This window comes from Polistes dominula, unplaced genomic scaffold, assembly GCF_049000335.1.
Source record: "Polistes dominula isolate Pdom_NZ unplaced genomic scaffold, Pdom_raw_medaka contig_37, whole genome shotgun sequence".
NCBI lineage: Eukaryota > Metazoa > Arthropoda > Insecta > Hymenoptera > Vespidae > Polistes > Polistes dominula.
Window position 1 is genome coordinate 2,924,952 of NW_028301169.1, and position 24,706 is coordinate 2,949,657.

Sequence of the window (24,706 nt, forward strand, 5' to 3'; positions counted from 1 at the left end):
AGGGATAGAGAGGACCGATTACGAAGGAAACAAGTGTTAGACATACCATCCAAGAAAAGAGTAATTTATAAAAATAATCTGTTTAATTTATTTGGTATATATCATAAACGTGCATCTTATTTAACGAGAAATTTCAATCTCGTGCTATTTAAAATACCTGGAAAGCACGTGGAAAAGCCGCTTCGTTCACCCTCCTCTCCGTCCCTTTTGTGAAAAAGTGCTACCACCACCTTCTTCTTCTTCTTCTTCTTCTTCTTATTTTCCTAAATATTATTATTATTATTTATAATTCCTACGTCAGAGCTACGTGATTGTTCTAAACGTAAGTTGCTAATATTTAGCATAAAAATAAAATCACCAATTGTTTCATTTTATTTCAATCACTTTACTAACATATAGATATATATGCTTGTTAAAAAAGAATTAAAAAAAAAAAAAATTGCAAATTTAGTTTATCATTTGATCTAACAATATTTAAATAATTATGATACACTTTTTAAAGAAAAAAATTGAATAAAAAAAAAAGAAATCAATATTTTAGTTATAATCAAAGTGTCATAATTATTTGTGACAGGTATATTGCGATAGATTGATAGATTAAAATGATAATAATAATAATAATAATAATAATAATAATAATAATAATCGAGTTACGATCGATCCTTTATGCACCTTTAGCTCTTTGTATAATAGCAAAAGAAAGAAAAAGAAAGAAAGAAAGAGAGAGAGAGAGAGAGAGAGAGTGAGAGAGAGAGAGAGACTTGATGGCACCAGCGTTGTTTTAGAATCACGAGAATATCTACCTAAAGCACGCTATACACTTATACATATGCACATGTATCTACATATACACGCATTATATGCTAATACCACTTCGATGTATCTTCCCTCTCTTTGATACGATATCGTTCAAGGTCTCAATATAATTTCATTGAAGATTATTTCTGTCTATCTCGTACGAAACTTTTTCATTTATTATACCATATATACATATACATATATATATATATTGAATTTTTATATGATTGAAAAATGGCTAGTAATAATAAGATTGAAATAATCAATCCCTAAATTGTTAGGAATTCACCTAACCGATAAAACGTTAGAGCCAACCCTTTCTTTCTCTTCCCTTTTCTTTTTCATGTCTAAATCGATAGGTGAGTTCCCTTTGAAACTCGTTATCCGTGAACACTCATACGCCACCCATACGCACCATTTCAACCCTTTCATTATGGCATTGAAAACTCTACTTCGTGAGTTGAATCATAATGCATGGATTATAATGTATGGTGTATCTTTAGATCTGTCTGTGTACTGTCTGTGTTTATGGGTGCGTGTAATTTCATTCGTTAACTTTACGAGGGTGGTATATATATATATATACATAAATATTTAGAAGAATATTATTTTTCTTGTTTTATTTGAATGTGTTGATTGATTTCAATTTATTGAAAAGTATATAAGAAAAATATATTTAATATAAAATTATTTAAAAATATATTTAAAATATTATATCTATTTAATATAATATAATATATTAATAATATATTTTATTTATTATTATATATTATATTTAATTATTACAAAAAATTAATAATATAATATATTTATATTATAATTATATATTATATAATATTAATTTTATATTATATTAAATATTATATATATATACATTTTATAATAATTAATATTATATATTAATATTATAACTATTATAATATTGTGTATATAATAAATATTATAATATAATATATTAAATAGATATAATATTTTAAATATAGATGGTCATTTGATATATAGATGAATATTGGTCCAATAAATGTGGATTTGGTTTTATATAATAAATTAAATGAAAACTTTATATAATATAACATTTTTTCAATACTGTTATCACATGGTTATTCCTAAAACTTTTAGTTTTTTAATTAAAAAACAAATAGATACTCAGAGTTAACCCTCAGGGTTGAGTATATAATTAAACATTGATCATTTATGTAAAAGTGTTATAATCAATAATATTTACACATATTTCAAATTAGTGTTATTTAATTACAAAATAATTAGATTATAAATATAATTTATAATAATAATAATAAAAAAATGAACATATACACTTAATAAACAACAATCTTCGTGATATTTCTGATCACGTATATAAACGTTTGCATAATTCAAAAATGATTACGTATTTAAACCGTCAATTAACTCTAATATGCCATTACGTTACTATTTTCGTTTATCATTCTCCATCTTAGCAAAATATCACATAAGATTCGAATGATCGAAAATATTTTTTCATACAATTCGTTTGTTTGCTAATTTAACGTCTATGGGTGCTAAATATTTAAATGTTTAAAGAGCAAAAAAAAGATATTCATCTCTTGTAAATTTAACGGAAGGCGTTGGAAGATGAGTTATACTGACTGAACTGATGTTGAGTTTAGTTTAAAATCACGTGATGCGCTATACAACAAGCCCGAGAGAGTACCTCGTAGGAAATTAAAGTGTACGTGGTTTAGTTGTGGGACAGTTGCTAGACATCCTCTGTCGTCGACGCATTAACGTTAGGAAGTTGCCTCTTAAAGAACGAACGAGTTTATAATAAAACGTATATTAGACGAAGTTTATAACAAATTTATTATAAATCTGCGGATGTGTTCCATTTGGTAAGTTCAATTCCAAGAGAAGAAGAAGAACAAAATAAAACAAAACAAAAAAGATACAGAAACAGAACTCACCCCTTGTCCCCACCACCACCACCAGCAATGCCCCCCAGCCCCTAAACGCTGAGAACAAAAATTTAGTTAATTGCAACAAAAAACACAGCAACATTTGAGTGAGTGTGTTGAATGAGTAATAACCGGAAATAATGAAATTATATTCCGTGAGGAAAAAAAATATGAATACAAAATAATTGGTTATTTTTTTTTTTTTTTTTGAGATAAAACTGTAATTATATTTATATTTATATAAAATAATAGGAAGATAAATAGATAAGTGAAAAGATAACACTTAATTTGTTGTTTTTGTAAAGTTGTAATTGTAAGAGATTTATATCAATGTGTTATTTAACTGTGTATAAATCAGAATTATTAGTTTCATTTGGAAGAGAAACACGTCTCTTTGGAAAGGAAGAAGAAGAAGAAGAAGAAGAAGGAGAAAAACAAGAGGAAGAAATATATAGAATAATATAAAATCATATATATATAGATAGATAGATATATTATGTACATAGTTGTACACATGTAATAACGAATCGTCAATATAAACGCAATACCAATTGAATCGAATAAACGGTTGAACAATTGCATAACGGTTCTCTATTCTATCGATCTTAATACTACTGCTTACTTCATACCACTGAATGCAAAATAGGGGTCATTTAATTAACGTTTGACCAAACTATAATATATATATATATATATATATATATATATATATATATATGTATGCATATATATGCATATTGTACTTTCACGAGAAAATCATGAACTAAAATGTTACGAAGAAAACATGTATCTTAGTGTTACGTTCATTAGAATTCATTCTTATTTAAGATTATATTATATCTCTAGATAGATATCAAGATCAGTTAATTATAATCTATTTGTCATCGATCTATCTATGTGTGGGGTGTATGTGTTGTGTAAAATTAATCTCTCTTAGTTATAATTAAAAAGATCAACAGATCTTTATTCTTAATCAACATCGATCATTATTAATTCTTCTTCTTCTTCTTCTTTTTGTTTCGTTTTCTTTTTTTTTTTTTAATAAAAAGCTGTGAAAGTTTACACGAACGAGTTTATTTTGATATTAATAAAACAAACGATTTTGTCACGAACGGTTTAAGTGCATAAGAAAAATTTTATTCGATGCATTTTTATGTTTTTTTTTTTAATTTTATTTACGAAATTTAATATTATCAAAATATCGTGAGTTGATAGTTCATTATAAATAAAATTAAAATTTTGTATAATAAAAAAAACAATTACTTTTTATATGACAATTGATTATTTAATAATAATTAAAAATAAATCATTATACATACAGTAATAGATATTAATAAATTTTATAATAATAAATCTTGGTAATAATACACAGTTACAATATTATATTTTCATTTGAATTTTTGTTACAAAAATTAATTTGGGAAAACGATTGATTCGTATATATCATTTAATTAATTTATTTAAATAATTTCAAATAAATTCCAAATTCATTGAAAGGTATAAATATGTTTTCGCATAAGTGATCAACAACTTAAATTCTTCGAAAATTTCGAGAATGAGATCGCAGACACGATGATGCGTCGTTTCGATAAGCCAAGACAGTTTTAAGCAAAGTTTGCCAAGTGTTACGCGCCTTGAAGGAGTAAATAAAAGAAAGACAGAAAGAGAGAGAGAGAGAGAGAGAGAGAGAGAGAAAGAGAGAGAGAGAGAGAGAAGGATAGAAATAAAAACAAACTATTAAAAACAAAAAAGAAAAACTCAAAAGAGGAGTAAGAGAAGAAAGATGAGGAGTAGGAGGAGGGAAGGGGGAGGGTATTTAAGTTGGCCAGTAGAAAATTGTGAAGTTAGATTGAACATTCTATATCCAAAAAGAAAACATATGTGTGTTAGTACAAATAACTTAGCGTCATTTAAAAATAGTACATGTCAGCAGGTAGCCATAAGCCTTGAACCGACTAAAATTAGTGGAGGTGTAAATATATTCCAGTGACATTGTTCCTACACAGTTGCGGACGAGCAGTTGACTGGTTCCCCTAATGGTCACTCTCAGGAAGTCAAAATTAGGAGATCGATTACAATAAAGCTGCCTGTCCGTATCTCACAGTACCGAGAGACCATCGTACGGGTATTATTTTGCTAAAATATATATTTAGCAATATAAAGTGATATTTCAATTAAAAATATATACCCGAACGATTTTCAAAAATATATATCAAATTATATCAAAATATATCAAATTTTTAATATTTTAATGAATAATTTTTAATAAATTTTTAATGAAAATTATTTTGTTATTTGTCTTTAATTATTTGTTATTGGATAATAGGTAGATGATTGGAGATAAAAATGATTAATAATTTTCCTAAAAAATTTGTAAAATATGATTATTGTAATTGTATAACTAAGTGACGATTAGGAATATCAAATTTTAAATAATTTTTTGTAGATACAGATATGATTATTATTTTATTATTTGTTATAAGGTAATAGGTATACGATTGTGAGATAATAATTAATAATTTTTAGATAAAATTTGAAAAGTATAATCTTTGTTATTGTACGACAAAATGACAACTAGAAATATCAAATTTTAAATACTTTTTCTGTAGATATAAATATGAATGTTATTTTGTTTTATTAATTATTTATTATTAGGTAATAGGTATACGAATAGATATATGAGATAAAAATGATTAATAATTTTTAGAAAAAATTTGGAAACAACGATCTTTGTTATTGTTCAAATGACGATTACAAAAATCAAATTCTCAACACTTGTTGCGTAAATATAAACATGAATTCTATTTTGTTCTTTAATTATTTATTATTAAATAATATGTTAGTGAGCTATCAATAGATCGTGAGATGAAAATGATAAACAGCTTTCAGAAAAAATTAAAAAAAAAAAACGAATTAATCGATGATTGCTATTGTTATTGTAATGTATGATCATTGTTATTGTTCAACAAGATTTATTCGATTAATTGTGAATAATATGACGTGTTGTATTAAAAAGATAGAAAGATTAAAAAAGACAAAATTAGATTTCTCGGTATACACAATTGATGAAAATGCGTTGATTGTTTTAAAAGATTGTTTGATTCATCATCGTCCGTCATCATAATTCATCGTCCAATTCATTTGTTCAAGTACACTTTGCATATTGCTTTTTCCATCTTATTGCTTATGGTTATCTCATTATTACGTAATCTTGTATAATATAGATAACTATTGTAATCATTATTTTTGTTTACTTCATTAAAATTCATATGATAAATAATATTTAATAATTAATTTTTCATTTAATAATTAAATAGGAGGCATTATCTACAACAACCAAGAAAAACCAACACGTTTTTGCGTCAACGGTTGCCGAAGGAAACATTATTCCCAATCTAATTTTGGTAAGTTTCTATAATAATAATAATAATAATAATAATAATAATAATAGAATATATTATACACGGTGTCTTATAATTATTGGTATAATAAATCAAGGAATGATTCTAAATACAAAAAATAGATTGAAAATTGTAAAATAATATTTAGTATGGTAAAAAGAGAAATTGAACTTGCAATTAAATACAAAATATAAATTGAGAGTTATAGAATAATATTTAGTATAGTAAAAAATAATTAAGCTTACAATCTTGAAAAGTAAAAACCTTGTTCGTTCATCATATTGATAATATTTGTAAATATATTTATTAACAATTATAAAAATGATTATTGAAATATGCAAAAAAAAATCAGTGAACTAAAACTTTATCAAATGCAATTCTTACTCGACTAATTTTCAAACTTATTTTCTCAAAAAAAAAAAAAAAAATAATAATTTATACGAACAATTTTTATTTAACATTTCCAGCTTAATTATTTCAGTTAAATCTTCTGTTCATTTGTACCACCAAAGTTAAAATACCTTTCGTATTTCTAAACACCATAATAATATTTATTTAATTGATTAATAATCATCAAAAAAGATATTATTTTTTACATTCCAAATTATCTTAACTAATACTGATCGTAGTGAAAATTTGTGTGCCAAAAAAAAAAGAAGTAAAAAAAGTAGTAAAATTTCTTGTTGAAAGTTAAAATAATAATAAAAAAAAAAAAAAAAGAAATGGTAAAATGGTAATATACGAGGAGCAATATTCGAGGAAGAACTTTAAACGATATCGATATCGATATCAGCCTATGTAAAAAAATGAAGTACGCATGTAGATACATACATAGGTATATATATATATATACATGAATCGATCTCGATGGTTCACGATTAATCCAACATATGGGGTGGATTCTTGATCTATATCGTAGTGGGGAGAATTGACGTTTAATATATGCTTGCACTCTGTATCGCGATGTTATTGATAAGAACTTAAAAGTCTTTTATATGTGTGTGTGTGTGTGTGCGATTCCGTTTGACTGAACTTGGCTGACTCCATGTCCTTGCTTGCTATCTAAGCTAGTTAAGAAGTAGTTAAAGCGAAATCGTAGTCCGGAAATGTTCACTGATTGTCAAGCGGAATTGTTACAATGTATGTATCTTGTATTTTTTATTTTTACAATTATTAACAAAATTTTTATTGAAAAGTCTCTAACATTTTTATCAATTATCAACCCCTTTTGTTCTAATAGAATTGAATATCAATATAATATATTATTATTAGAGAAATTTTATTGTAATATTAGATTTGGTTATAAGTAATTTTGAAAATTTGTAATATAACAAATGTTAATTAATTAAATTAATTTAAAATGTGTTATTTTTACTTTTTGTTTGTTTGTTTGTTAGTATATTTCAAATATTACAAAGTGTAATATTTGTCTATAATACGTGATATTTCATAATGTTATTTATATAGATATAAAATATTTTGAATTTATATAAATGGTAACATACTAATAGATAAAAATATATTTTTATTTATAATTAGATATATAATTTTTTTTGGTCAATTGAGTGAATAAAAATACCATATAGAATTGAACAAAATAATATATTACTATTATAAAAATTATAATATATATAATTTTATAAATTTTAAAATATAGTACATATATTTTATAATATATATTATAAAATATTTATAAAATTATAATTTTATAAATTTTATAAATTATAATGTATAATAATATAAAATTTGGTTATAAGTAATTTTGGAAATTTGTAATATAACAAATGTTAAAGTTACTTTTATTTTTTGTTTGTTTGTTAGAATATATTTCAAATATTACAAAGTGTGTTTATATAATACGTAATATTTCATAGTGTTATTTATATAGAAATAAAATATTTAAAATTTATTTAAATGGTAACATACTAACACATAAAAATATATTATTATTTATAATAAAATATATAATTTTTGTTTAGTCAATCATTTAAAAAAGAAAAGTACTCTTCAAAAGAGAACAAACATTATTATTATAACCATAAATAATAATAATTAAACCACCAATAATAAATTACCAAAAATAATAAAATACGATAAATTATTCTTTTATTTCAATTCAATTTTTTTTTTCTGAAATTTGTTCATACATTAAAAAATTAAATAATATATATTTGCTTTAGTGCATGCGTTTCAAATGTTTGATCATTGTATGTATATATATATATATATATATATATGTTTGAGAAACTGAAGAGATGTTGAATGAAAAAAAAAATGTAAAAAAAAAATAGAAGCGTGTTTCTAGTACATTAATATCGAGAAACGAGAATTGCGATGTTATCGTGGTTTTAACGTCCCACGATACTCGACTTAACATAAATGACACTTGCATGCGATACATGATATTAGACGAGACCGATGAACGCATATATAAAATGATGAATTGAATTGATCTATGTTTCGATTAGATGTAATGATTTCCTTATTTTTGAATTGTCATGAATTACTTGAACACACATACAGAATTATACGCGATTATTATTTATAATATTATTATAAAAACTTCATTATTAATTAATGGTTTAGTATTTTATTTTTAATTAGTTACAAGTATTTTATTAATTTTTAAAAATGAATAATCAACATATATATTATATTATTAATTATTATATAATTATTTTATATATTTTATATTATTTTAGTATTTTATTTTTAATTAATTGCACACACAACTATCTTCTTAAAAATATATAATCAATATATATATATGCGTATAATAGTTTTACAGTAATCGTAATAAGGATTGCATCAAAATTAAAATATAATACTGATTATTTATTATTGTACGAATTATGTATAAAGGTGGGTTGAAAAGTTTTAAGCCTCAACAACAAAAACGTTTGTTTTTTTCTTTTAAGAAAATATTTGAAATAGAAGAATATATTAGATTACAATTAATAGATAGCTTATTAATATCAAAAAATGATCCCCATGGAAAATGTTGTACATTGCAACCTTCAGTAAACCATGCTTGACCTAAATGCAATAATTAAGAGCAATCAGTTAAAAAAAATGTGTTAAAGCTGTATACGTAGATACGTCTACGAACAGATTCGCAAAGTTAAATTGACGTTTTCATCGAACCCGTATTGCTCTACATCCGCCAATTGATTAAAACCCTAACGTTAGTAAGTATTAATAAATATAGGTCGTATATATATCTTCTTGGTATTTAAAGATACTAAGGATAACATAAAATATAATATTTTTCTTCAAATTCTTCTTTATAAAAAGAAAATATATCTATATATGTATATACATATACTAAAAAAAGATAAACAACTTTTAAATTAGTATTGGATAAAAATAAAAATAAAATGACACAAACAGTAATACAAAAATCGATTCGATTTATATTAATCGTTCAAAACACGTTACGCATTTCGTTTAAAACTATTAAATGACGTACTATAGTCTTTTTAGATTAACCCTTTGTTAAAGAGTTATTAAATAATCCCGATGAGTCTATGGCTATCCTTCGAACAACTATACTAAAATTAAACATAATACAATATCGTATAGTTCAAGGAACACATTTGTTGTTCATTTTATTTTTTATTTCTTTTTATTCTCAATGAATCGTTGCAAATAATTACATTAGAAGATTCAAGGACGAACATGATTTGTTAAATTTTTCTTCTTCTTCTTCTTCTTATTATTATTATTAATAATTTTTTTTTTTTTTACAGTGACACTAAGGTTCGAGTAAACAAATTTCTACTGCCATGGAGAAAGCAAAGGAGGAGACAATAAATATGCAATTAATCGACTCTCAAAGTCCATACAAGTATAATTTTTTATTATTCAGAGAAAGCACGTTGTTAAAAATAAAAAAATAAAAATATATATATATATATATATAAATTTCCATGACTCATGTTAGAAACGTTGATTTATTTTAATTTCAGAGTTAACAACGAGTTAGCAAGTAGTGGTCTAAGTACACCGGATGCTCCTATGTCACCGACTACACATTCCGAGGAATCCTATGACCCTCATAAACATCGCAATGTACCTAATCCAACCTCGTAAGTGTAGAAAAAAAAATTATTCATTCAAAATATTACACAAATAATATTTTACAATTTTTTTTCTTTCATATCTCAATCTCTTATTGGTTTTGAAAATTTTTATTTTTATTTCTATATTATATATAATTATAATTTTTATCATAAAAATGAAAATACATATTGTTATTATTATTCTCATTTTAATAATAATAAATTTGATAATTTAATTTCAAATTAAAACAATATTGTTATTATTATCATAATTATTTACAAAAATATATATATATATATACTATATATTTTATTATTATAATTTTACTCACAAAAATTTTCTAATATAAATTAATTACAATTTATTCAAGATAAAAAAGAAAAGGTTAGATTAAAAATCTAATTGAATAATTTATTTAAAAAATATTTATATATATTAGGGAGATCAGAAAGTAATGTCGTTTTAACCTATGTCCAATTTTATTATATTTTCATCAAAAACTGATTAATTCTGATTAATTTGGTATTAAAAATTTTGCATACTAGATAGAAAAAGGTTGTTGATAACGAGGAGTGGTGATTACATTATTGATTAAAAATAAAAACTTGTTAGAACAAAAATGTATTCGTTTAAATTTAAGGTTAGAAAGTGACATTACTTTCCGGTCCACCTAATACATATAAAAAAAATTATATGTATTAATATATATATATACAAAAAAATTATATAAAATAAAATTATTGGGTTGTCCTGAAAGTTCGTGCCGATTTTGACGAAAGATTGAAATGCAACACATTTAAGTTTTTTTAAATAAATATATAATAATGATTTTATAATAAATATAATAATAAATATAATAATAAAATAACTTCAAAATTTCGTGCTACCAGAACTTTTCAGGTTTTTTAAGAAAAGAACTTTAATGCCATCTATCGAAAATTGACACGAACTTTCCGAACAACCTAAATAAAATTATAATATAATAATATAATAAAACTATATATAAAATAAAATGATATGTATTATAATATTAACTATAAATAATTATATATATTTGTTTAATAATTAATCTTTGTTCTATTTTATTTTTTTTTTTAGAAATGCCGAAACATTGATACACTTGTTAAAGGGCAGTTTGGGTACCGGTATTCTTGCGATGCCAAACGCATTTTGTAATAGTGGCCTTGTGACCGGTGTAATAGCAACCGTCATTATAGGAGCTTTATGTACATACTGCTTACACGTACTTGTCAGGGCGCAATACAAATTATGTAAACGGTTAAGAGTTCCTATACTCAGTTATCCAATGAGTATGAAGTGTGCTCTCGAGCAAGGTCCTCGATGTGTTAAATGGTTCTCACCGTATGCACCGTAAGTACATAAAAAATAACCGCTTCCTCTTCTTTCAAAAAAAAAAAAAATACAACTCATTTTTTTCTAACAAATATCTATTACTATTTCTCATTTCTTTCATATTAATTTTTCTTCTTTCTCTTTTTTTCTTTTCTTCTTCAATGCAACTTCAATCGCACCTGCTTTTGCACTCTCCATTTTTACGGAGTGTTAAAAATTTGGAAAAATAATTAAAATTAAATTAATCAAATATTCGGATAGGATGTTTAGTTATTTGTATTTTTGCATCATAAATTTTAAATATCTAATATGAATCTTTTTTTAATGGCTACTACTGGCTGGGTAGAATAAATAATAGAAAAGAGAAATAATAATAAAAAAAATTCGTGGTTGAGTTTCGTTTACGAATAATGTGAGATTGCATACACACATATACAGATACGTGTGTGATGTGTATGGGTATAGGTTTTTTGAGTACCACGATATAGGGCCGATATACTGATGTTACATTCCGATATTAAAATGGCTGAGTGGTCTTTCGAGAAGTGGACGGTTTAATTTGAAATTTTTATTTTTCCCAACTTGAGATACCTTCGAAATCCTATATATGATTCTGTTTTTATTAATATTTTTGATAACATACATATATCTCGATTGAAATGTTGAAACAAATAAAGAAATAAATAAAATAAATAATATACAATTTTGAGGTTAAAATGAATGATGGCGTACTATCAAGTAGTTACGGTCATTCGTCTGACAGTAAATTAAGTAGTAAAGTTTTGTTTTATCAGACAACGTATCGGAATCTAAATATATCTTATTTTAAAATAAAATGATACAGAAATTTTTAATGACAAATCACAAGATATTATCATAAATCTAATAATTATCATAATTTTTATAATTTTTGTCATTGTCTAATTTAATATAAAAAACTTAAAAATTTGTTTCAAATAAGGATACAAAATTTGAATAAAAAGTTATTTATTATTTATCTATTTTGTATTAAAAATTTACAAAAGGAAAGAATCAAGTTGACATGTATGTGTGTGACGGATTTTTAAAAAAAATTTGACTCTAAGTTTTAGGGATACATCAAAATCCTATGCAAGTAGTAAAACCAAATACTTAACCTTTTCTAAAAAAAAAATGGAGGTAGAAATTTCACATGCATTTTTATACAACACTTGGTTTCATGTTAGATGAAAAGATAAATTTTTTATAGTTTATTGTATGAAATATATACATGAGTGGTTTAAAAAATTTTAACCTTAAAAAAGAACTATTAGTTCAAAATGGTATGAAAAATGATAAAGCTCAAGATTTTTCAACCCATTCATATATTTATATCTTTCCTAAAATGTCATTTCGAATTAAATTGTAAAAAAATTTACTTGACCATTTGAAACAAAATGGCAAATAAAAATACACGTGTAACTTCTCCCTTTGATTTTTTTTTAACACTTGAACAGTGTATGGACCCCTATCATTATGTTGAATTTAAAAAAAAAATATCGGTATCCTGTCAACTTAGTTCTCCCCTTATTAGACATTTTATTAGTCAATCCAGTAGATCCCAGCAAGTGTATAAAGTACCGCAGTAGTCAAGTGTACAAAGTACCGCAGTAGTCATTGCCGTTTTTAAGGTGTAATGGTCAGACATATTGGCTGATCAAATTTGCTTAAAAAACATTGCGATATTTTTACATAATATAAATCACAATTTTTATAATATACAAATGTTTATAACATTCACGAGCCTGCACAGAAAATAATATTAACAATCAAGCTTAAATAATCATAAATATCATCGCAAAAATTAGAAAATATGCTGATTACATAATTAATACACAAATAACAGCATGCTGCCTATTCAGTATCATTATTATTATTATTATTATTGTTATTGTTTTTGTTATTATTGTTGTTATTGTTGTTGATGTTACGATGGAAAAACAAAAAAAAACAAAAAAAAGAAAATACATCGATAAAAGAATGCAGTATAAAAATTTTAATTGCAAAATGTAATAATTTCGAATGATCATAATATAATATAAATAGTAGTCTTTTTTTTTAATTGCTTTTAAATTTGTTTATTAAAAAAAAGAACAACAAAAAAATGTCAAAAAAGGTAAAAAGATAATACGAAGAATGTGATATTATTTTCAGAGGACTAGTAGATGGGTTTATGATAGCATATCAATTGGGAATTTGCTGTGTTTACATAGTATTTGTAGCCAAAAATATAAAGCAGGTAAATCAATATATAGAATGTTATTAGAAGAAGATTAAATTAAGGTGCTCACTAATTTATTTATTTTTTTTTCGAAACAAATGCAAATGAATACAGAGCAGTTTACGAATGAATAAAAAAAAAAAAATACGAAACAATATTTTTATTTCTTTTTTTTTTTATATACATATATTTATTTGTATATGCATATATATACATGTATATATATATTTATTCACTAATTTATAAATTTTGAACAAATGTTAAATTTGTATTGACGACTAATGATCATAAATTTATTAACGATGAATACTTTTGATGAATACAGGTGGCAGACCAGTACTGGGAACCATTGGATATACAAATTCATATGTTCATTTTGTTGCTTCCGCTAATATTGATAAACTACATTAGAAATCTGAAACTATTGGCACCATTTTCTACGTTAGCTAATATTATCACTTTCATCGGATTGGGAATGATAATAGTTTACATGTTCGAAGATATACCATCGATTAGTGATAGACAAATGTTTGGTACTGTGAGAAATTTTGCTTTATATTTTGGAACGACGTTATTCGCTTTGGAAGCAGTAGGTGTGGTGAGTTTCAATTTTTTATTTTCAACTATTGGATTGTCCTGTAAGTTCTTGCCGATTTCGATGGAAGATTAAAATGCAACGCATTTAAGTTCTTTGTTTTGTTATATATTTATTAAATTATACATAAGTATCATTCCGTTCCACAACCTTTCTTCATCTTTATGGGTAACTTCAAAATTTTGTCATTTCAGAACTTCTCAGGTTTTTTTAGCAAAGGAACTTTATGCCATCTACCGAAAATCGGCACAAACTTTCCGGACAATCCAATATAATTATAGCAATATCTATTCAGTATCTTTGAATCAAATCATTGATATTTTATTTCACGAGAATTTAAATATTTGTTTGTTTAAAAGAAACAAAACAAATGTTAACTGGACGATATAAATGGTTTAATATTTTTTTGAAACATTTAAAAAAATATTTTCTATTTTTAATGAAATATTTATGATCGTTATTATTACAAATAATCAGACAAATAATTAATACTTTTTTTTTATAATTGTAATATATATGTTACAAGTACTGTTACTTATAAATTATTATTTGTTATTAAAAAAAAAAACAAATATTTATATTTAAACTGATTCATTTGTTTAACGAGATATTGTAGACAAATGAATAGAATAAAAAATTCTTTTATCGGTTATCTACGATCATTGAAACGTGAGATAACCACCGGTTATAGAAGACATCAGAAATAGTCAACACTTGATGGACGATTCAATGACACAGGCTCATAAATTATTAAATGCTCGCTTACAACGGGTGTCTTATTTTTCCTTTATTTAAGTAACAACATTTTTGCAAATAATCAAAATATGATAAAATATTTAACAAGAATTAATCACATTAAAAATAACCAATAAGAAAAGTAATCTTGAATTCAATAATTTTGTTTTATTTAAACTAAAAATCATGTCATACAATGTTGCCAATATTTAAATGAAACACTCGGTATGAATTCACTTATAACAGAGATGTAATATTTTAATATATCAAATTTGTCAATAATAATTAATTAATTAGAATACAGAATATGATTAATGTGATTATACGTGATCAATGATAACTGGACAATTATTTTATTCCAATAAAAATTTGTTAAACATTTATATAAATATTAAATATGACACCCTGTATATTTGCGAGTTCGAGAGTGCAGCATTAAAGGAGACAGCAACAATGTATCGTATCAATGCGTGTTATTACTTTAATAACTAACCATGATTACTCGAAGAAATGTCAGTGGTTCTCAAACGATCTTATTTATTACAGATAATAGCATTGGAAAATAATATGAAGACGCCACAATATTTTGGTGGATATTGTGGTGTTCTTAACATTGGTATGACTGTGATCGTTACTCTTTACATTCTTATGGGTTTCTTTGGTTATTTAAAATATGGATCTGATGCTGGTGGAAGTGTTACGTTTAATTTACCGGAAGATCAAGTGTAAGTTATATTTCAAATTAATTACAAGATAATGTAAAATATTAAATATCACTTTACAGATTAAATAAAAAAAGAATGATATTTTCTTTTCCAACAATAGGATGGCACAATCTATCAAGATCATGTTTGCAATAGCAATTTTTATAACGTACGCGTTACAAGGATACGTACCTGTTGATATTATCTGGAACACTTATCTTAATCAACGTATACAAAATCGTAAGATATTATGGGAATATGTTTGCAGAACTCTCGTTACATTAGCTACGTGTAAGTATTATTAATATTAATCTAATTTATATTTAAAATATGATTTTTTCAATTAATATATTAATTAAACACGTTCCGTGCCACGTGTACCACCGGTGGTACACTTTTCTTTTAATTTCTATTAAAATATTGATACATTATACAAAATACAGTATTTAACAAAGTACATAAGATAAAAGAATATTAAAAAATATAAATAATAAAAAAAAATAATTATGAATATTAAAAAATAATAATAATAATATAAATATAAAAGTAATTATCGATTTGTTCAAGTACGAAGAATAAATTTGAGGAACAAAATTAATTTTTAATTTATATTAAGAAAGTTAAAAATATTTAAACCAAAAAATGAATTTAATTTAATTAATCGACTAACAATTGTTTATTATTTTGCAGTTACGTTGGCGATTACAGTACCAAGATTGGGCCTTTTCATATCTTTATTCGGAGCACTGTGTTTATCCGCCCTTGGAATAGCATTTCCAGCCATAATTGAAATATGTGCTCTATGGCCAAACGAATTAGGCCCATACAAGATATTTTTAATAAAAGATCTCGCTTTGATATTGTTCGGTTTGATAGGTCTAGTTGTTGGAACTTATGTCAGTGTAGTTGACATTATACTTTCGTTTAGTCCTGATGCTGGACCACAGGTCGATTAAAATTAGTCATTTTGAAATTTGTTGGAAAAAAAACGAATACAAAAAAACTGAAAGAAAATTGAAAGAAAAAACGAAACCAAAGGAAAGACAGAGAGAAACAAAAAAGAAACCAAACAAAATGATGAACAAAACATAACAGGCACACAGTGTAAAGCTTTTTTTCTTATTTTTTTTTTTTTTTTTTTTAATAATTTAGATGACAAAAAATTGACGTGCCCTCGTAGGTGTTATTTTAAACAAGAAAAACAAAACAAAATTTAAAAAAAAAGAAATATATATATATATATATATAAAATGCCGTACCTTATTATAAATAATTATGACCAGAGAGAAAGAGAAAGAGAAAGAGAGAAAGAGATATTTAGAATCTCGGAGCATTCAGGAAATGCTTCATTGTATCACCGCCATTAGTTTACTTAGACTGTTATAAAAAAAAAAAAATCTCCTGAAACGATGATTATTAATATACTCTTTTTTTTTTTTTTTTTTTAGATGCGATTTTAGTTAGGATAGAATTAATTGTAACGCGTTTTAACGACGATACCGATGATTTTAAATAGAACAAACAATATTATTATTAATAAAAAAAGAATAAGAAAAAAATAAGAAAGAAAATAATTGTGGTATCTAATAATAATAATAATAATAATAATAATAATAATAATTTGCTTCGATCAAAATTGTTGATCGAAGATTTCTATTGACGCATTCGTTCACGAGAAGATTGATTGATAAATCTTTTTTTTGTGTGTGTTTTTTTTTAATTATACAAATATGTGTATATATATATATATATATATATATATATATATATATATATATAATATATTATAATAAAAATATATATAATATATGTAATACATTATAATAAAATATATTACATATTTTATTTTAATATTATATATTAATTTATTTACTATATATGTTAAAATATATATTAAAATATATAAATATTATATATTAGTATATAATATTAAAATAAAATATATAATATATTTTATTATAATATATTATATATAATATATAAATATTATTTTTTATTATATATATACATATATAATAATAATATCTATTATATATTTTATATATTATTATATAATATTATATATATTATATTATATTATATATAAATTTTTTTTTTTAATTATTCTTTTATTTTCGGAGTTTATTATTTTTAACCAAAGAATTTGAAAAGAAGAAAAAGAAAAGAAATCATATTTAAAAAAAAGATAGAGAGAAAAGTAAGAAAAGACGGAGAGAGAAAGAATTGTTATTTGTTGTTATTGTTATTGTTGTTAAAAAAAAAAAATGGAAAAAAATTGCGATAGTTATTTACGCACGTCGATGCTCAAAAGATATTAGATTTTATTGTTATGAGGGGAGAAAAAAAAAGGAAAAATTAAAATTTCGAGAATGATATTTAAAAGATCATAAAATAAGTTCAAAAATAAAAATAAAAATAGAAAGAAAGGGAGAGAGAGAGAGAGAGAGAAAATTCTTCGTCGTGGCGATGCGAGTACTTAGGAAAAATATTATGAAACGCGCTTATTGCGAAGCTTTTTTTCAACACATCCATACCATATAAAATAATATTTAACTCGAATCGAATGAGAATGAGATGATTTTTTCAAGCTTTTACGAAGAGTTTTTTAGGCTGACTGTTGAAATATGAAAGTAATATGCATAATTGATAAGAAATCACATTTTAGAATTCAGGTCTTCTCAAAAACAACATTTTTTTTCTCTAATTTTTGATTAAATTTTATTATAAAAAATATCTTATTTTTTTTATATATATATTCTCATTCATTATCATAAATTTCATAGTTACGTTACTAAAATCGTTTATTTAATATTAATTAATATTAAAGATACTCATATAATATTCAAATAAAATTATTAATATTAATATTAAAAAATTATATTATTATATAATATAATATTTAATATTATTATATTACATAATTTTTATTTTTAATAAATCATTATTCAATTATTTAATAAATTTTGTTTCAAATTTGTACGACCCCCATAATTTGGATGGGGAGTCACAATAAATCCATCCTTTTGAGAAGTCCTGTTTTATACAATATACGCATAAACACATACATACGTACATAGATATACGACTAAATATATATATATACATACATATACATACATATATATATATATATGTAGATTGTATTTTTAATAAACAAGTTTATAGTAATCGCTGACACACACAGCCGCACCGTGCAGGGTAAAGTAAAGTAAAGTAAACTAAAGTATTAAAATAACAAAATAGAAAGAAAGAAAGAAAAAAAAAATTCAGAAAATGAGAGAAAAATAAATGGAGGATAAAAAAAGATTTTGAAGAGAAGACCTGGCAGTTGTATTATTCGAAAAATAATATTACAATAATATAAATTTGTCTTCTTCTTTCTTTTTCTTTTTCTTCTTTCTTTTCGTCGCGAATCGTTGTGCCATTTTTCATAGCTTTTATTTAAATATCCCACCTTATTATTAATTTGTAAAATAAAAAAAGAAATTATCGTGCGATAATTAATGTTAATTTCTTTTTGTTTCTTTTTTTATTATGCTTTTTTATCTATTTTTATTTTTCATTTTTCATCGTAGTAATATGTAAGAACTGGCGTTGATTTAAATAAGCTGGTACTTACGCGAATAAATAAATAAATATATATATATAATATAGAATTAAAAAAATATATATATATAATAATAATAATAAAATATATAATATTATTAAATATTATTACGCGAAAATCGCCGGGACTTTACGTCTTAAATGAAGATTTAATGCTTAAATACAAAAGCAAATCTTTTGATCATTATAACATCGTCATTATTAACATATATCAGCCTGCAGTAAACATACATATCTGTAAAAAAAGAAAACAAAATGTTTTATTTTAACGATTGCGACAATTTCGAATTGAATAAACGATCTATTCTTACCTGTTCTCTCTATTTCATTCGTTTCATTGTATTCTATCCTTGTTTTCAAGACTTTCTTCAAATTTTTCTTCTTGAAAACACATATATGTGTTTGTTAACCCTTTGACATACAAATAAAATGCGTAATGTTTTATTTTGAAACTTACATTGCTTTATAAAATTCAATAAGATTGATAATTAATTAATTAAATTAATTCTGTCCATTTTTAAAATAAAATAAAATAAAAAAATTATTCCTAATTTGAACAATTAATTAATTGAATTACTTTTGAACTCTTACCAACATGGTGGCAATTTGTATATTTCATTTTAAGAAATAGGGCCTTACCCCTAGTGACGAAAAATTGAACTAATGTTTGTTTGAACCGACAGAATAAATATAATATAAAATAATTAATATACAGAATTAATATAAAATAATAAATTATTCCTAATTTGAACAATTAATTAATTGAATTACTTTTGAACTCTTACCAACATGGTGGCAATTTGTATATTTCATTTTAAGAAATGGGGCCTTACCCCTGGTGACGAAAAATTGAACTAATGTTTGTTTGAATCGACAGAATAAATATAATATAAAATAATTAATATAATTAATTAATATAAAATAATAATTTAATAATTTTGTAACACGTGTCATACTTCATAAAGCAGAAACAACCAAAAACAGTTGTTGACATTTTAGATATGTCCAAATCTACAATGACAAATAAAATAAATTACGTTTTCCCGAGACGTCATTGTATGTTAAGGGGTTAACAAAAATGAATGATAGGATGTTGAAAGGTTTTAAGGGGGTTTGGGATTAATTTTGCAATAAGTTTTGCATTTAGGGTGTTTGAATGTTTAAATATACGCCTTTTTATACATGGGAAAATCGAAGGATACATCGTACAATAATAAATGCTTGCACTTTTGCATTAGCACAGCAGAATTCTTCATTATCTCTTCTTTTGTTTTGTCTTCTTCTTCTTCTTCTTCTTTTTTTGTTTCATTTTGTTTCTTCTTTTGATAATTCTCTTCATACACGTCACAACGTTATTACACGCTCTCTCCATACTCTTCTTTATTTATTTATTTATTTATTTATTTATTTATTTATATACCCTTTCACCCAATTATAACGCACACCAATTGAAACGAATCTCTCTGTATATGCAGAATGTATCAAAATATTTGAAAATAATTTCAAAAATTGAATTTCGATACGTTTAAATAAATAAATACAAAAAAAATATAACAAATTTTACGATATTATCTTGTTTCCAAATTATTTACTGTTTATGTTTTTTTTTTTCAATAATTTTATAAAATATAATTATTCATGATTGCACATTACTGATTGAATTATTTACAATTATTTTAATGTTATCTCATGTGCCACTTTTTTCTTCTGTCTGTTCTGTAAATATGAAATATTTTTAATCAGTTCAGTACAATCTGTCATGATGATAACAGTGTGGTCATTTGTTAATATATTTTTGCGATAATTTACATTGATAATGTATAATACACAACACAACGATTATAATTTAGAAACACGTTTTGTATTGAAGCATAGGATTGTAAAAACGATTTTTCCTTTTTTTTTTTTTAGCATAATGAAACCATTTTTCAAATTATGATCTCCTATTTTGAAACATCTTGCATATATCTATATATATATTTATATATATATATACAGGGTGTCGTGTAATTGATGGTACAAACAAAACAGAGAATGATTGAAGAAAATGAAACTGAAAAATGTTGAATTAAAATTTATCAAATACGTGTGTTTAAATTTACAATTCTGTAAATTAAAAATTAAAATTAATATAATATATATCATCATAATTGATAATGTCAGTTAAAAAAGCACAAAAAATGAATCAAATGAACGCTTGTTAAATTTTCAAATTTAATTATCACAAAAACAAAGTAACATTGTATGAACGAGTAATGATTTTTTGCATGTTTGATTTTTCGTTAGAATTAAATTGTCTTGTAAAATCATTCATTTTGTTAATTTGTACAGTCAGTTACAAGGATACGCTGTATATAATACGAGCATCGATGATAAAACTTTGTAGCCTCCTTTTTTTATTAATATTATTTTGTTAATGTCATTTTTCGTTTCTTTCGTTAGAACAAGCCAACAACATATTTTTGCTTCTTTTCGTTAGACGGGGAAAAAATGTGACAGTGACAGAGAGAGAGAGAGAGTTAGAAAGAGAGAAAGAGAGAGAGATAGAAATAGGAAAGAAATAATATACAACACGGAAATAAAACTTATGATTACGCGTGATCACCACTGAAATAACTACTCTGCATCATAAACAGTTTATCGATAGGATTGTGAATAGCCGCATGTAAACCCTGAGACAACGAGGGTGCTTCGTGTGAGGAAGAACCATGATGGGAATGAGAACCACCCTGATGACTTCCATCAGCACCGCCACTTTCATTTTCGCCAATTTCAAAACCAACGACACCGTCAAGCGATTCATCCGTACTGCAGAAACTGTCACCAGAATTGGCTGGATAATTATCTGCAATATATTGTCTTGTTAATCATTTGTATTAATTAATTAAAAAAAAAAGGTGAAATCATTTAATACTAACCGTCTGGTGAGAAGGGATGATTAGGGTTAAGCGGTTGTGTTGCCGAAGGAAAATTCGATGATTCACCGTCACGCATATTTATGGCGTTCAAGTAATGACCTATAACGTGATTATAAAATAAAATTGATTATTATTCGATATTTTATAATTTTATCTAATAAAATATTAATTTTAATAAAATTAACCCCTTAAGGAACAATTTTGGCTCAACGTAATGCAACGCCGCTCGAGTTAACTCGAGCGTGCAACTTAAGGGATTAAATGATCACTGTAACTAAATTAATTCAATTTTATTTGTAATAATAACAATAAGATAAGATACGCTATTTTTAATTAAAAAAATTAATTAAATTTTAAAAATATTTTTGTATATCAAGTGTAATTCATGTTAATTCTTATCGGTATTTAGGTTTTTATATTGATGATTCTAGCTAATTGTAAGTTATAAGAGGTTTCAGTAAATATGCAACAAAATTGTTTAGTATTATATAAAAATAATTTATTATTAATTAGAAATTATTTATTATTTTAAAGGAGTACTAAAAATATATAAAATTATTAATTATTTAATTATTAGTAACATATCTTAATAAGTCACTTTCCATGTGACTTACGACCGATAAGGGTTAATGTTTCCGTTTGTTTACGATAAAACATCATAAAATATTATTTATTTATAAGAATTATGTTATAACTATAATTTAGAATTATAAAATGAATGTAATGTGTGAACTTACTGTGATCGCTATGAGGACTTTCCGTCCTTCGTTCTTCCTTAGGCTCTTTGTCAGATCCAGGTTCTGTTTTCGCTTTCCTCTGTAGCTTCTTCATTTTCGCCCTTTGATTTTGAAACCAGACCTGTACGACGCGAACGCTGAGACCCGTGTCCTTTGCCAGAGCCTCTCGTACCTTCCTGCAAGGCTTTGGCGAGACTTCAAAGGACGCTTTGAACTGTCGCCTTTGAGCCGATGTGAGGATGGTTCGTGGCCGTTTAGGTCCCCTTCTACCATCTCGTGGTCGATTTTCGTCCAATAAATCGTCATCTCAACAAATACAATTTTTTTCATTGATTCTACTATTTTACTCATTATATTATTACATATTTAAATTATTGTATATTATTTTACATTAAAGTTATTCTAATTGTAAGAAGATGCAACTTTCTTGTTTGAAAATGAAAAACAATTATAGGTTAACTCTCCTATAACACGGTTTTGTTTTATCACGATAGGAAAATTGCAACAAATTTTTGTACAACATTGTACTTCTACCATCTTTTGGTCAATTTTCGTCCAATAAATCGTCATATTAATAATTAAAATATAATCATTCATCCAATAATTAAATTCATTATATTAAAACACATTTAAATAACCGCATATTATTATTTCTTATTAAAATTATTGTAATTGTAAAACGATGCAATTTTCTTTTTTGAAAATGAAATACAAATATAGGTTAACTCTCCTACAAAATGGTTTCTTTATAACACGATAAGAAAATTGCAATAAATTTTTATACAACACTTCCCCTTCTATCATCTTTTGCTCAATTTACATCTAATAATAAGTTAACCCTTTTGCAACACGGTTTTGTTTTATCACGATAGGAAAATAGCAACAAATCTTTGTACAACACTTGCCCTTCTACCATCTTGTGGTCAATTTTTCTTCAATAAATTGTCATCTCAATAAATAAAATATTATCATCCATCCAATCATTAAATTTATTATATTAGAAAACATTTAAATGATCGCATATTATTGTTTCTAATTAAAATTATTCTAATTGTAAAATGATGCAATTTTATTTTTTGAAAATGAAATACAAATATAGGTTAACTCTCCTACAAAATGGTTTCTTTTTAACAGGATAAGAAAATTGCAAGAAACTTTTGTACAACATTGTACTTCTATAGCATTGGATAACATGCGGTCGTTTAAATGTTAATTATAATTTTTTTATTTAATTATTTCTATTAATTTCTTAAATGATGTTCATCAAGGATCAATTTTATCCCATATACTTTTTCATTTTTAAATAATAATTTAACAATTAAATAAAATCCTAATTTAGTTAACTTAGAACACGTATTTTTATGGTTACATTTTTGGTTTTCTTTTTGCAAATAATAAAATATAATAATAAATAATAATAAAATATACAGTTTGATTAAAAAAAAAAAAACACCAAGAAAAAAATATAAACTCTACGAATGTTATTATAAATAAATATATTATAAATAAATATAAATTATAAAATTAATTTCAAAAAGAATTACATAACCCAAAACCATTATGATTAATTTCAACAACAATAATAATAATAACAATAATAATACGATAAAATATACAATTTTGTGTG

The 24,706-nt window shown here is 24.3% G+C and overlaps 2 protein-coding genes across 5 annotated transcripts in view; one reads left to right on the top strand and one right to left on the bottom strand.

Moving 5' to 3' along the window:
• On the top strand, positions 1-19,747 carry LOC107069893 (proton-coupled amino acid transporter-like protein acs). Of its 4 annotated transcripts, none has more exons than XM_015327594.2 (10): positions 1-60; positions 6,047-6,133; positions 9,880-9,977; positions 10,099-10,218; positions 11,291-11,563; positions 13,718-13,802; positions 14,110-14,382; positions 15,661-15,839; positions 15,940-16,109; positions 16,509-19,747. In XM_015327594.2, the coding sequence occupies exons 3-10, from the start codon at positions 9,916-9,918 to the stop codon at positions 16,772-16,774; spliced, it is 1,428 nt and encodes a 475-aa protein (XP_015183080.1). In that variant the 5' UTR covers positions 1-60; positions 6,047-6,133; positions 9,880-9,915; the 3' UTR covers positions 16,775-19,747. The 4 variants fall into 4 exon arrangements, with proteins under 4 accessions (XP_015183080.1, XP_089035351.1, XP_015183079.1 ...); XM_089179225.1 differs by lacking the exon at positions 1-60 and adding an exon at positions 177-322; XM_015327593.2 differs by lacking the exon at positions 1-60 and adding an exon at positions 2,445-2,666.
• Lmx1a (LIM homeobox transcription factor 1 alpha) overlaps positions 16,930-24,706 on the bottom strand; it is a 13,632-nt gene continuing 5,855 nt past the window's right edge. Inside the window, exons 3-5 of the mRNA XM_015327637.2 lie at positions 23,080-23,385; positions 22,343-22,441; positions 16,930-22,269 (exon numbers count right to left, since the gene is read on the bottom strand). Of these exons, the coding sequence (XP_015183123.1) occupies positions 22,016-22,269; positions 22,343-22,441; positions 23,080-23,385 (659 nt within the window). The 3' untranslated portion in view covers positions 16,930-22,015. The remainder of the gene's footprint in view (positions 22,270-22,342; positions 22,442-23,079; positions 23,386-24,706) is intronic.